The 14,006-nt window shown below is 48.8% G+C and overlaps 5 protein-coding genes across 5 annotated transcripts; 3 read left to right on the forward strand and 2 right to left on the reverse strand.

Moving 5' to 3' along the window:
- Positions 1 to 255: 255 nt before the first annotated feature.
- On the forward strand, positions 256 to 4,263 carry N7466_006235 (uncharacterized protein; the record flags this gene model as incomplete). The annotated part of the gene is made up of 4 exons (XM_057165632.1): positions 256 to 732; positions 790 to 938; positions 1,007 to 3,985; positions 4,068 to 4,263. The coding sequence occupies 4 exons, from the start codon at positions 256 to 258 to the stop codon at positions 4,261 to 4,263; spliced, it is 3,801 nt and encodes a 1,266-aa protein (XP_057021231.1).
- Positions 4,264 to 4,473: 210 nt separating this feature from the next.
- N7466_006236 (rRNA-processing protein UTP22) lies at positions 4,474 to 7,827 on the reverse strand (the record flags this gene model as incomplete). Its single annotated transcript, XM_057165633.1, has 1 exon — positions 4,474 to 7,827. The coding sequence occupies one exon, from the start codon at positions 7,825 to 7,827 to the stop codon at positions 4,474 to 4,476; it is 3,354 nt and encodes a 1,117-aa protein (XP_057021232.1).
- Positions 7,828 to 8,116: 289 nt separating this feature from the next.
- Positions 8,117 to 10,211, forward strand: N7466_006237 (cystathionine gamma-synthase; the record flags this gene model as incomplete). The annotated part of the gene is made up of 5 exons (XM_057165634.1): positions 8,117 to 8,161; positions 8,260 to 9,670; positions 9,731 to 9,914; positions 9,981 to 10,023; positions 10,092 to 10,211. The coding sequence occupies 5 exons, from the start codon at positions 8,117 to 8,119 to the stop codon at positions 10,209 to 10,211; spliced, it is 1,803 nt and encodes a 600-aa protein (XP_057021233.1).
- Positions 10,212 to 10,888: 677 nt separating this feature from the next.
- N7466_006238 (uncharacterized protein) lies at positions 10,889 to 12,037 on the reverse strand (the record flags this gene model as incomplete). The annotated part of the gene is made up of 1 exon (XM_057165635.1): positions 10,889 to 12,037. One exon carries the CDS (start codon positions 12,035 to 12,037, stop codon positions 10,889 to 10,891), a length of 1,149 nt encoding a protein of 382 aa, XP_057021234.1.
- Positions 12,038 to 12,767: 730 nt separating this feature from the next.
- On the forward strand, positions 12,768 to 13,367 carry N7466_006239 (mitochondrial 54S ribosomal protein mL58; the record flags this gene model as incomplete). The annotated part of the gene is made up of 1 exon (XM_057165636.1): positions 12,768 to 13,367. The coding sequence occupies one exon, from the start codon at positions 12,768 to 12,770 to the stop codon at positions 13,365 to 13,367; it is 600 nt and encodes a 199-aa protein (XP_057021235.1).
- Between the last annotated feature and the right edge of the window lie 639 nt (positions 13,368 to 14,006).

The following is a 14,006-nucleotide window of genomic DNA, read 5'->3' on the forward strand; positions in this document are numbered from 1 at the left end:
GTATGTGACTATGTCGGATGTGGACCGAGCTTTGTCCGACGCGCTTCCCGCGTCTCTCGGCAGCCTCACTACTTTTTGTTTCTTGTTTTCTTACAACTACGAGACAAGACCACGGCTCCACCCAACCAGCGGTCAATTGAGCTCTGAAATTCCTGCTCAAACCTTGGGACATTCAACTTGCAGAGCTTCCCTCTTGAAACCTGATCTTTTGATTGTGGAAACCCCCGCCGGAGACTCTGGCGACCACAGCATGCCATGAACGGCACTCCCCTCCTTCCGTCTGCCTTTCCACAGACACCCAAGACTATCCCTGGGAGAAGAAAGCTTTTTGAGACGCCCCGATCCCAATCTCGCGATGTACGAGAAAGAAAATCATCCTCTAAATCCCCGACGAAAGCATCAAAGGCACCAAGGGCGCCACCAGCTCCACAGGCACCCCAGAATACCAACACGCCCCTCATCCCAGTCAACTTGATTGATGCGCCCTCGCAGCGTCTTTATGTTGTGGCCTTTTATCTGGCCCTCAATGCGTGGCGCATATATGAATCCTGGACCGCTTCCGATGAGCTAGACTCGACTTGGTTATTTTTAAAATGGGTGTCGGTGGATGGAATTTTCTTGTTCGGCCTGCAGGCTTTGAGCATACCATGGCTGGAGTGGGCATTCCCGACTACACTAGCTCTGTTTTTATTGCATGTGGTTGGCAACGTCTTTCTCATGTTTCAAATACCAGTTAGTTTTTCCATACTCCCAATAAATGGGTGATAATCTTTGTGCTGACAGCGACAGATCCCTCTAGGTGCTTGGCTTGCGGGACTGGTCAAAGTTGCTTATGATCGTGAGCTGTCAATCTCCGAGCGCAAAGTCAAGCCGGGCGACATCATCCACAACGCTTCATTGATCTTGGGAAAGCAAATTGTGCACATTCTTCCAGAAGGGTAGGTCGATATTCCACCCTTGAGGTGGTGAATTGCCTCCGGTTCTTGTACTAATTTTGTGACTGTAGTTCTGCCGTTCTCAATCCAGATCGAGAGCCGTTATGTCTTGACTCACAGCGAAACACCGTGACCCTTCCCATCCGCGTGAATCAGACGGATCCCATTCTCATCGAAGTGTTGCGCCTCGACCTGAACACGGGCGAAAATGAAACTTTGACTATTCCTTTCAAACAACTGAAGCAACTTAGGAAACAGGCGGACAAGAGACATGCAACCCAGGATCCTGTCCCTTATCGGGATCTTCATTTGCCCGTCAAAAAGACGGGTATCTATCGTCTTCAACGGGTGGTGGATGAAACTCAGCTCGACGTGCGCACGCGCACATCTGATGCCTTGGTGGTGGCCTGCCCACGAGCGCTGATCAAGAATTCGCATACAAACAAATGTAAAGGTGAACTGTCTAACTTGATTCTTGAGGTTGAGGGCACACCTCCCCTGAAGATCAAGTATAGCAGGCAGGTAAACCACCATGACCGTGGCTTTTCTTTCCAACACATACAACCGGATAACCTACGTTCGCCTCTTCTGAGCCAGAAGCAAGTTGGTGCTCTCTTCAGTATCAATCAACCCGATATCTCATGGGCACAGAGCCAGAAAATTGATCTCCCGTTGAATGAATCCCTAAACGTCGGCGGAGAATGGCTTTATGCTATTGAAGAAGTGCATGATGCTTGCGGCAATGTTGCCAACTACTCAACCATTTTCGAGGATAACGAGCGGCCGTCTACCAAGTCGTTATCCCAATGGCACCAGTTTTCGGTCCATGAAAGCCCACGCATTTCCTTGTCAGGATGCAATGATCAACGTCCGCTGGAGGTTGCCCGCGGGAATAGTGTTGACCTCCCCATCAAATTCCAGACTGACGGAGCTAGGTACACCGGCGACGGGCCCTTCTCCGTGGTCTATACATACAACGATGGCTCGGATACGCAGAAGAGCGCGGATTCCAAAGAAACCACGCTCGTCTTGAGGTCTGTGGATCAGAAGTCGCCCATCAAAGAACCGGGCTGGTACTCTTTGACATCTGTTTCGAGTCAATTTTGCCCCGGCGATATCCTGGAACCTTCATCATGTTACTTGCACAACCCCCCTGAGCCTGAAATCTCTGTTAAGGCTGAAAAAATATTTGATCGGTGTGCCAACAACGCAGTCGGCTTGCTTGTTGATCTTGACCTGACGGGGTCTCCACCATTCCGTCTGCGGTATAGTATTGAGAACTCCAAGGGAGCCATCACTAAAACGCATAAGATTGATGGACCACGAACACAGTTAGACTTCACGCCTTCGGAAGCTGGCTTCTACCGTTATCGCTTCCTCGATATTGAAGACTCCGTGTACTCACCGCGATCTCTGAAAGATAAAGTGGCTCCATTGGAACAGGATGTCAAGCCACCAGCTTCCGCTCACTTCATTGGACCAAAAGAGGTACGCAAGGCCTGTTTTGGAGAGTCTATCTCTGTAGACCTGGCTTTCCTGGGAGAAGCTCCATGGACCCTGCAATACGAACTCCTTCACAATGGCAAGAGAACAAAGCATGTGCTTCAGTCAGACTCGGAATTGGCAACCATCACTACGGACAAGTTGACAAGCGGAGGCGAGTACACCCTCGCACTTACCAGTGTCAAAGACAAGTCGAATTGTAAGCGGACACTCAAAGAAATGATGAAGATCGATGCGCGGTCAAAGCCACCTCACGCTTCCTTTGGTCAGATCGACAAGAAGAGGAGTTTATCTGCCATGCAAGGCTCGAAGATTGAAGTCCCGTTGAGGTTGAGTGGTGAGCGGCCATGGACAGTGAAATACAAGAACATAGATGCCCACGAGGAACCTCTCCAGAAAACCTTCTGGAACGAGAACAGTGTTTTGCTCGTGGATCAAGAGGGCCTCTATGAGCTTCTTGAAGTGTATGATGTTTCTTGCCCAGGATCTGTGGACCCAGTTGCCAAAGAATTCGAGGTTTCGTGGATCCCCCGACCCCAAGTCACTGCTGTGGACGGCGCACCTGTTCCTTCGTCAGGAAATTATGTCAAACCGGAAGTCTGCCAAGGCGACGACGACAGCCTTGAACTTCGTCTATCCGGCAATCCTCCTTTCGCTCTTCAGTACGAGCAACGACGCAAGACAGATCGTGGCACGTCTTCTGTTCGCACCAAAAATTTGCGAACTGCACTTGATGTGCTCTCGACTGAGATGGACACCTCTGAGCCTGGGCAGTACACTTATAGATTCACCGATGTTGGTGACAATCTCTACGACCATGACCTGAAGAGCAGTGCTTTGATTGTGACGCAAAAGGTCAACTCGCTTCCCACCGCACGCTTTGATTCTCCTGGTCATATCTACGGATTTTGCAAAGAGGATGCCAGTGGTGAAGAGACAATTCCAATCACTTTGGAAGGTGTCCCCCCCTTCTCGTTAGAGATTACCATCAAGCATCACTCGAATGCCAAACCAGAGATCGTTTCCATCCCAAAGATTAATTCGAAGCATCACAATCTACCAATTCCTCGTCGCCATTTAGACCTCGGTCAACACGTGGTGAGCATCCATAAGGTGCGTGACTCCCGTGGCTGCCAGAGAGCCACCGAATACGATTCTTCCTCCGTCCGTGTATCTGTCTCCGATGTTCCCACCATCATTCCTCTTGAATCCAAGATCGACTATTGCGTGGGTGAACGGTTGTCATTTTCTCTTTCGGGGCATGCTCCGTTCGAAGTTTTCTATACTTTCGACGGAGCTCAGCGAAAGGCCACATCACAGAACACGAACTTCCGTCGTATCGCTGAACGTCCAGGTGAATTCACCATCACTGCTGTCGGGGACGGAGCCAGTGGGAAGTGCAAGGCCCACAAGGATATCACCAAGGTCATCCATGAGATGCCCAGTGTTCGGATTAGCAATGGCCAGGTTTCCGTGGTCGATATCCACGAAGGTGGGGAAGCTGAACTTCACTTCGATTTTTGGGGCACGCCGCCGTTTGAGTTCACGTAAGTTGCCGAGCCTTGGTCCTTGATTCTAGTTTTATCCTCGTGGCTAATCCCAGTTTTTTTTTTTTTTTTTTTTTTACAGATACATTCGAAGCTCCAATGCTCGCAAGGGCAAGAAGTCTGAGGTACTCGACATCAAGCACGACATCTCCTATGAGCATCGGAAGACCGTCAGGACCTCTGATGAAGGCACGTATGAGGTTGTGGCGATCAAGGATAAGTTCTGTTCCTTCTCATCGCAGGTGCCAACCGGCAAGTCGGGTCGGGGTTCTTCATGATTGTGAAATGACATGTTGCTCTTTATATGGTTTTCTTTGGGGGAGTAATTGATACTCATTGCTGGGTTGTTTGTTTTTGGATAGTTTTGCATTGCAGCGGCGCTAGCAGGTAATGTACATTCGCCAATATGATAAAGATCTAATTCTTTCCGATATAAATCCTCCTCTCTTTTTTCCTTCTGGATGTCAATCATACTAGTACATGAAAGACTACGCTTTTAGATCGCCAGTGTCAATGGTATCAATGAGCCCTTCGCCCAATCGGGTGATCTCGTTTAAGATGGCCAGTTGGTTGATTGTAACGCGGTCGTCTGGACTCTCCTTCCCGCCAGCTGGGGCCGTTGAGTAGGCGGTCTTCAAGTTCCAATTCCGTGGCTTCAACGTCTGCGGGTTCCATACACCGGCAATCACACCACACCGCTCATCTCCATGGAAAAGAAGGATGCTTTGACCATAACATGCCTGTACATCATGTACAAATGACTTCACAACTGCCGCACCGGCCTGCTGGGAGGTGCCCTCGGCCAAATTCTTATATTTAGAAACGGAGGCGGAGCGATCCCCTGAGAATTTAGAGCGCAGATTAAGAACAAAATCGTAAGGGCTAAGCGACGTCTGGAAGAGATCTGACACGTCGAGGTCGTCGCCTTCCTTTCGAAGTAAACCCACTGCGGCTTTCGCCAAGGCGGACATTCGGCCAGCTACAACCTTTGAGGGCATCTCATACTGGGTCCAAGTCACGCCATCAGTATCGAGGTCTGAGGCGACAAACAGAGCGACAGTGTTCATTGCAGGGTCAATATTCCGCCAAGCAGTAAATCGAGTGCGAATCGTTTCAGTAATCTCGGGGCCCAGATCTCCGCTCAGGTCAACGATGAAGGGCTCTTGTTGCCAGTCCCAACGAGAGAGGAAGTGGAGGGTGCGTAGGAAGCCAGTCATGACACTGGAGGGGCAATCCCAGGGGTACGGTTGCGTAAAGGCCCGGATTGTCAGAAGCTCAATCAATTCATCGCAGATCTGACCCGAGAAGAGGTGAGAGCTAAACCAGAACTTGACCAGGCGAATTGTCGGTGACAATAAAGGAAGGCGAGTGCAGAGACTTCGCAGTGCCTGAGTCAACCGTGGAGCCTGCACAAATGTTCTTTTGTATGTGAAAAGAGCATACGCAATCTCTTCCCGTTCTCGAGGGTTAATGCTCTTATCTTTCAATTGGCGTTCAAGGAGTGTTTGTTCGCGATCATGATGAATTCTGAGGCGGAAGATGAACCCGGAAGTATGAGAAATATCCAGGTACACATTATTCAACACCTTGCTTGTTTCATTCTCCAAACCGACACGGCAGGATGAAGCAGCACCTGATGACTCCAAAGAATCCCCGATCTTCAGCAAGAAAGCCGCCTTGGTCATCTGGATTGCTGCGAAGTCATCGGGCCATCGAGAAGAGCTTTCAAACTGAAGAACAATATCTGCGGGTTCCTGGGCTCCACCCGAGGTCTGCACTCGAAGCGCAGTGTACCGGAGCAGTGGGCTAGCCGGTGCCAAGTGACGAATTGTCAGAGGAACTTCCTCCATGTTTCCAATTGATCTCTCTAGATCACTGAATGCTTCCTTGATGGATTGGAAGGGCTGGCTGGAGTACGCCAAGATACCATCCCCTTCTTCAAGAAGAATATCGTCATACTCATCACCAGTGAACGAAAAGTCATCCTCGGTGATTTGGAAATGCCTTTGTAGTACGTAGGTGAGAATCTGGAGCACAATGGAGTCCTCGGATGGTTGGTCAGACCATACAAGACTCTCCAGAATGCTGCCGTCTTTGAATCGTCGCAGTTCTGACTTATCGCCCCAGAATTCCCGGAACGATGCTGCTTCTTCTTTCTCTTCTGCGGCGGGGCCGTGATCAACTACCCGACCGACGTTATCGGCATCAAGTAGAAGACCTACGGATAGGTTGTGACTCGCTTTCTTGGTCAATGCCTTTGCTCGGGTCGACCAGGATTCGGCGTTTTGGCTCGCAAAGGAGATTAGTTTGACCCGATCTCCAAGAGCCTTGGAGAGTGTGGTGTATAAAGCATTCTGCTCGCGAAGAGCACGAACGGTATCACCATTGAAAGCCTTCGGGAACGAGATAAGGCGATCAAACCGCAAGGCTGGTTCGTCGACCTTAACGATGAAAACCCGGTCAAAATTGTCCTCGCGGGATTCATTAAGCATCTTGAGGGTAATTGACGCTTCGTGTCGAAGCGCTGCGTAAGACCAAGTAGTCATTTTGTACAGAATATTCAACCCTCTCCGGCCATCATACAATACAGGTCCTCCATTTGGAACCGCAACGTCGCTGGCGAAAAGAAGTAAGGGTGTAGTCAAATCTCTGCCAGCTAGAAACTGTATGGTAGCTTTGAAGATCTGATAGCTGCTGTAGGACCGTAAAAGAATTGGCTGGCCACTTGGGCCGCCACCCTCAAATAAGAGAGAGACAAGCGCTGCCCATTCAAAGCCCCCAAATCCTCCATTTTGGAAGGAGGTTTGCAAACCGCGTTGCTGGAGCCAAGTGCGCCCCAGGATACAAGCGTCACGGAACGATTCACATTTCTGGGCGGTTGAATGGAGGAATTTGTGGTAAAGAGAGACGGCGGCCTCGGACCGCAAGCTAGCATTGTAATATGGAGTTGATTCGCCAGCTTCTGATTGGTCCTTTGAGCCCTGACGAACGTTACTCCTGATTGGAAGTGTCCGGGTAATCGGGAATAGACTCGGTTCAATTGCAGTCAGGATTCGAATCTGCGGCTGGGGAGTCGGATCGCCTTTGGAAGTCGAACGAGGCTCCAGCAAAATCAAAGGACGAAGACTGTCGCCATCTTGGAATCCAAATTTGACTTCGAATCCAAGATCATTCATTGGCCCCTGTATACCTGCGGCGAGGCAAGCAACATAGTATGCCCTTTTGTGAAAATAGCGATAGTTGACATAGTCTTTTTCCTGGAAGATGGAGTTGGGCATTGTTACAGCCAGATCGATCGGTCGAGAATCCGTTGTCTTGGCTCCAGTTTTCAACACAGCGCTACCCACCACGTTGATGTTTGCTGGCTTCGCGTACGACACGGTGTATTTGGCATCTTTGGCGGGTCGAGGTTCGGGCCACGGAATCACGATATCAGAAGCAGTCCGTAGCTCCTTCTCGGCATCAGATACAGACTTCGATTCCCTGTCGGGCAGGCCTTCGATCGTATTCTTCAACTTGTGGAGGGCATCCTGGGACTTTGAGATCTGCTTTCCGTAGTTTGGTCTCAACCCGGTCAGCAACTCGTCCATCTGCAATTTGAAAAAGCTTGATTTGTAGAATCCACTGGCCATAGCCAGCTCTGCAGAGCTGTCTTCAATTCCCCGACGTCCTTGATGACTCTTTGACTGGGTATCCTCATTGCGCGCGGTAGACTGAGCTGTTTTTTGAGTCTCTTCTTTCGAGCTCATCGGAGTCGTATGCGAAGATTTTGGCAGGGTTGAAGAATCAGGATTTTGTGGTGAGGGGCTGAGCCTCCTCCTTTTCACCGCATGAGTCGACATTTTCCAAGAGAGGAGTGCCGAAAATGTTGGTCCAAAGGGAAAGAATTGTAGTTTGAAGCATTCGATAATCCCGAATTTTTTTTATGGGGCGATAACGGGGATAACATTTGCTGACTCAGACCGGGGGGGGTAGAGCCAATACGCCATCGCCGAGATCGCATACTTTTTGTATGACTCGAAACTCCATATTTCTTTTCTACTGTCACTCTTTCCACTTCCCCCTCCCCCCTAATTTTTCTCTTTCTCTTTTGTATCTCACATCATTGACTTTGTCTGTCTTTAATTGGCAATGCTTCAAGCACTAGGAGGCCCTGTGCCCCCAAACACCGACCATGTATGTATTCTTGAATTCCCCAGTGTGCCCCTCGTTGAACAAATTACCCCTCACATAATACCTCTTGACATTGAATTCTTAGCTGACATCGTTGAAAGGCCGTCAGTGTATCATTGCCAACATGGAGAGCCAATGTCGGTTACGAAGAAGGAGAAGACTGGGTTATAAGTAAGATGCAATGCGGATATCCTCGATTCTTCGTGCATCCTAGCATTCAGAAGCTCGCGGGGGAGATTGTTCAACGTGTAGGGAATCAAGAGACAGAGACAGCGACTCTCTTTGCATCGCTTAAGACTGCGCAACTTTGCCATTCGTTCATCATATCCAAGATCTCCGACGACCAATCGCAAAAAGTCCGAATCGTGAATTTCGTCCCATCTACGCATGCCGAAGCTGGATCAACCTCGGTCACATCCTCGTTGGTTGGTGTAATCTATCCCAAAGAATTTGCACCAATTGCGAAACAGGTGTGGCAACATTCTGGCAACGGGATCTCGAGTCGGCGGGGTGAGTTCTGTCTCCGTGCCCTGCAGGACGGTTTCTTGGTGGAAGAGAAGGAGACTGCCACATCTGAGTCTCTTGCTCAGCGACCCTGTAAAGGTCCTCGAAGATACCAAGGGCGAGGCTCCCTGAGCGGAGTTGCCTGGGGAGCTTCGACCCCAAATACATCATCGGCCACTCCCACAACTAGTGGTGTGGAGGACGGTCGAGACTATGCTCAATTCATCGAGGAACGCTTTGGTCGCAACCTCAGCGCCTTACACGCCGCACAGGCTAAAGTTGCAGTTCGAAAGCGCATTGCTGGTGTCTTGACTGCTGATGTCGAGCTACCCGAGGCTCTAGAAACAGCTTCGTCGGGAGGTCGAGTCGATGATATCTCAGAGGATGATGTTCTTCTCTACCCCTCTGGTATGAGCGCGATCTTCAACGCGCATCAAACTCTCATGAATGCACGGGGGCCCCTGCAAAGTATCTGTTTCGGATTTCCGTATACCGATACATTGAAGATTCTACAAAAGTGGGGCCCGGGCTGTTTATTCTACGGACATGGCTCATCTGAAGATTTGGATGATCTCCAAGCTCGACTAGAGAAGGGTGAGAGGTTCCTTGGGCTTTTCACCGAGGCCCCAGGCAATCCTCTACTTAAGACCCCGGATCTAGTGCGCATACGAGCTCTGGCCGACCAATACGATTTTGCAGTAGTAGTTGATGAAACTATTAGCAATTTCCTCAACATCAACGTTCTTCCATATGCAGACATTGTCGCCAGCAGTCTGACAAAGATTTTCAGTGGCGATAGTAATGTCATGGGAGGAAGTGCAATCCTGAATCCTCACGGACAGTACTACCAGAAACTGAAAGATACATACGCTCAGGATTATGAGGACATCTATTGGGCAGAGGATGCTTTGTTCTTGGAGCGAAACAGCCGTGACTTTGTTTCAAGAATCGATAAAATCAACTCCACTTCTGAAGAAGTGACGGCCATGTTGAAAGCATCTCCTCTAAGTAAGGAAATCTCCTTCAATTTCCAGTCCCATCAATAAGTTATTCTGACACCATTCTTAGTCAAGGAAGTTTATTATCCTAAATACAGCCCAACCAGGCCCCTGTACGATAGCCTTCGAAATCCCAATGGCGGATACGGTGGGCTTTTCTCTGTTACATTTCACTCGAACGCAGAAGCCATTGCATTTTATGACACATTGGAGGTTTTGAAGGGACCTAGTCTCGGCACCAACTTCACTCTCAGGTATAGTTATGACCACTCTGATTAATTCTGGCTAACTCAAAGTGCTAACGTGTCGCCTGAATATAGCTCTCCATACGTTCTTCTGGCTCATTATGGTGAATTAGACTGGGTATGTTACACCCTCTCTCCTCCCTACACTTCTGGCCATTTGAGACTAACCCGGGGATTTGTTTATAGGCGAGATCTTTCAATGTTGACCCAGACCTTGTCAGGATCAGTGTTGGTCTGGAAGACTTGGCCGACCTACGCTCCAGGTTCCAGCGGGCCCTCGATGCAGTGGAGAATGTGAGAAAATAGGATACATAAGGTTATAGTGAATCTAAGCAAAATCCAATACGCTTGAAAACCCTATGAAATCAAATTCGGCGGTGAGGACTTAGTAGTTAAGATATAATTATGACGAGCATGCACATGTGAGCACGAGTGTACAATCCCTGGCTATACTAGGTACTAGTTTGCAGTATAACCTTGTATAACAACCAGTGCTTGGAATCCCACCTAGTAGTACATACCTTGGGGGGAATTTCATTATGCCGATCATTTGAGTGGCCTAGGGCCATGTACAGCATAAACGCAACATTTACTGAAATGTCTGTCAATGAAACACTATAGTACTACACAACAGAATGCAAAATGGGTAGACAATATTCCGGAATGGGGTATATACAATGGTATCAAAAGCGGTCAAATGTAAACACAATTGGTCATCAAGGATATCCAGCTCCATTGACATATGTAACGAGATCAAGAACCATCGTTGTCTCACAGAAACCCGATGTTTTGGAAGAATTACCAGCACCAAGCGGTCAAGTGTATTGGCAATTGGTGAAAATTCTGGCAAAAAGAAAGAAAAGAAACACAGGACGAGAAAGAATGTCCTCTCCAGAACATACAACGACGATCTCTCAAAAAGATAGTAAGAAAAGGGGAAGAGACTAAGAGAGGAGAAGAGAGGGATTAAGGGTCACGCGAAGCTAGAACGACCGATCCAAAGGCTCATCGTGGTCAAAATTACTGGCTGTCTGGCTTGCAACACCTCCCAGCTCCCCACTTGCCGTTCTTCGTAGAGCCTGACGCATAGTTTCCACGTTCAATTCTCCCCCAAAACTGGAAGAGACTGGACTGTGTGCCATTGTGAACGGACAGGCTGGAACTCGAGGTCCTTGGCTAGGTAGCATGTCCAATCCTTGGTAAGAAGTAGCAATACTCGTGGGAGGAGACGTACCAAGCCCATGTGAGGAGGTAGGGGAACGGAGTGGAGATGGGGAACGGTTCTGCAATCCAGCTGCAAAGGAACTCCCGGTGGTTGCGGTTCCCTGGGAGAGCTCTCGACCATACATATTTTCACCCGTTTCCGCATGCTCGGCGTTGACTACATCTGCAAAGGAGATGAAACTCAAACGCCGTACATCATTGGTATCCGAGACACCATAGGCCGAAGAAACATCGTCAGCTTCGGTCGAGTGTGTACCGATGTGATCAACGATACCCGATGAAGCCAAAGACTGTTCCGCGGTGGATGGACCAGTAACTCCCGCAGCCGCAGGTTGGTGAAGACTATGGGTGACAATCTCGACTGAATCTGGATCCAATTGTTCATCTGTGATGGCGGCGGAGGAAGCTTCGAGTACCGGTGGAATATAGTTATCTGTGCGAATATGCGCAGGAATCGATGGCGAGGCCTGGGATGGCAAAATGTCCTCCTGCACGTCCCGCTCGAATATTTGAGATGCAGGGGAATGGAGACGGTTATGTAATGGCGAGGCAGCACCGGGGGGTGAAGGATGCTTATACGATGAGTACTTTGGTCGATCTGATACATGATTTGGCGTTCGCAGTACTTCGGAGGAGCTGATAGGTGATACCGGCGACACGGGTCCACTGCTTGAAAATCCCATTTCTGTAGCAAGATCTTCTGCAGATTGATCATTTCCAACTTCCCGTCGTTGGCTCCAAGTTAGATGCGGTGGTCTGGGGCGTACATTTGACTCGGCCTTTCCAGGTATGGTCGAGCTCTTATCAGCAGTGTTTGGCGACTCGGTATCTGGATACAATGGCACCGATCGAGGCGGTTGTGACTGAGTATCCAGTGTACCAGGTAACGGGGCCTGACGATCCGACATGATGGACAAGCGGTCAAGTCCGAACTCTGGAAGTGAAATGAAGTTGAGAACAAACCGCGGCACAAATATTTCTAGAGCTTGTCGGCCATGACCTGACACGGTCTGTATACTGTATACGGGGCAGGGCTCTCAGGGGTATTAAGAAAGGGCACGAAAAGGGTGGGAGAAGGTTCTGAGATAAGTCCAGAAAAGGGGGGGGATGTGGTTTATCATCTCACTTTTCTGCCCAGGAGATGATGACATCCTGTGCCAGGTGATCAACGGGATGTGATGATGGGGCGAGTACCGGGTACACCATTTAATGTTGGCCCTCAGCCTAATCGTATGTATCAGGTACTTCCCCCCGACGCCACCCGTAATGTAATTATTATATTGCCTGCATTTACTTATTGTAATACATAGCTGTAGTAATCAATGGTGAGACTTCCTACAATGCTGTATGGCCATTTATGTATTTAGATTTCCAATTTACATTGTTTCTATCGAGATGGGTACTGTAAGTATCCGTAACTGCCATACTCGAACTTTTTGTTTCTTGCCAAGACTAAGCCCCAGTTCGAGTCACGAGACCACCGAAAAAAAGTTCGGGAGTCGAAACACGTCCCCAGTCGCCAGGTCCTTACGAAGTGCTCCAATCCCTACGCCATCTCCATTTCCACCCCACCCCTCCGGAGCGTACTTGATAAACTTCGTGTCCTTTGCTCTCAAGGTTCTCCTGTGCACGTGTACTATGGCAACCTCTCTTGTGGTCCCGAAGCGGCCGTTTGTCACCCTGCCATTCCTGCTCCCTTCCTGCACAGATGCCCTCGCTTTAGGGTCCCGGCGCCATCAATCCTCCTACCGACGCACCAAGCAACGCCTTCGTGTCAAGCCAGATGCCTCCTTTGGCCCTTCACACCAAGGCCGTGATCACATCATCTACAATCCACCATCAAGCGCCCCCTCGGTCTACCACACCCCTAACAAATTCTTACCTGCCAATGACGCCCGAAGAACGATGCGTTCCGAAACACCTGCAAGCTTCAATGCCACCAATCTCCCCAATGTGCACAAAATCAATGACGAGGCCAAATACCACCTGACTCCCTCCGACATTGAAGAAATTCGCAAACTCCGATTGAGCGACCCGATGACATGGAGCCGACACAAGCTGGCCAAGCGCTTTGAGTGCTCGCCTCTCTTCATTGCCATTGCCTGTGAGGCTAGTCCCGAGAAGAAGCAAATTCAAAAGCAAGTTCTAGAAGCGGTTCAATCACGATGGGGACCAAAGCGACGGATGGCCAGGGAGGACCGACAACTCCGCCGGGAAGCCTGGGGTCGTGATGAGTGATTTAACTCGATTCGGTTCTTGGTTTTTTTGTCTTTTTTTTTTGATCTACTTGTGTTACTGTCTTATCTTATTATTTTCTGGCCTGGTCTTATGGGTTTCCTAGTTGGAATCCGGCCAAAGGTGGAGATGGTGGTGTGGGTGGGTGTCTGAACACCTAACCATGCGTGCCTCTTGTGTAAAAAACGCCCATGTATTCTATACTAGCATTTGTCATCATATGTTTTCATTTCCATACCAGTCTTCACCAATGTACTATTTGGATTCACTTTTTGAAGATTTTTTTTTCTTCTTAAGAAGATCGATCTTTTTGTTTTTTTTTTTTTTTTAAGAAACCGATCTGGCTATTGATTGGTACACTGAAAAAGGCCAATAGTGGGTCAACTGTCAAAAAATTGCCTTGAATGGTGAAGGTAAACAGTAGAATTCAATATGACCGAAAGCTATACTGGAGAAAAGGCGTACGGAATAACATGTTACATAAAATTCAACATTGAAATTGGAAGTACTAATATGTATTTTATATATGTATTGATATGCGTACATGTTTATTTACTAGTATATCTTGTATTCAAGGATCCAATAGACAGCCGGGCACGGTCGCTAGATAAGGGTGTTTTTTTTCCCCTGCAAACCCATGGG

The sequence above is a fragment of the Penicillium verhagenii genome (genome assembly GCF_028828195.1).
Source record: "Penicillium verhagenii strain IBT 33310 chromosome Unknown utg000006l_segment0_segment0, whole genome shotgun sequence".
Taxonomy (NCBI): Eukaryota; Fungi; Ascomycota; class Eurotiomycetes; order Eurotiales; family Aspergillaceae; genus Penicillium; species Penicillium verhagenii.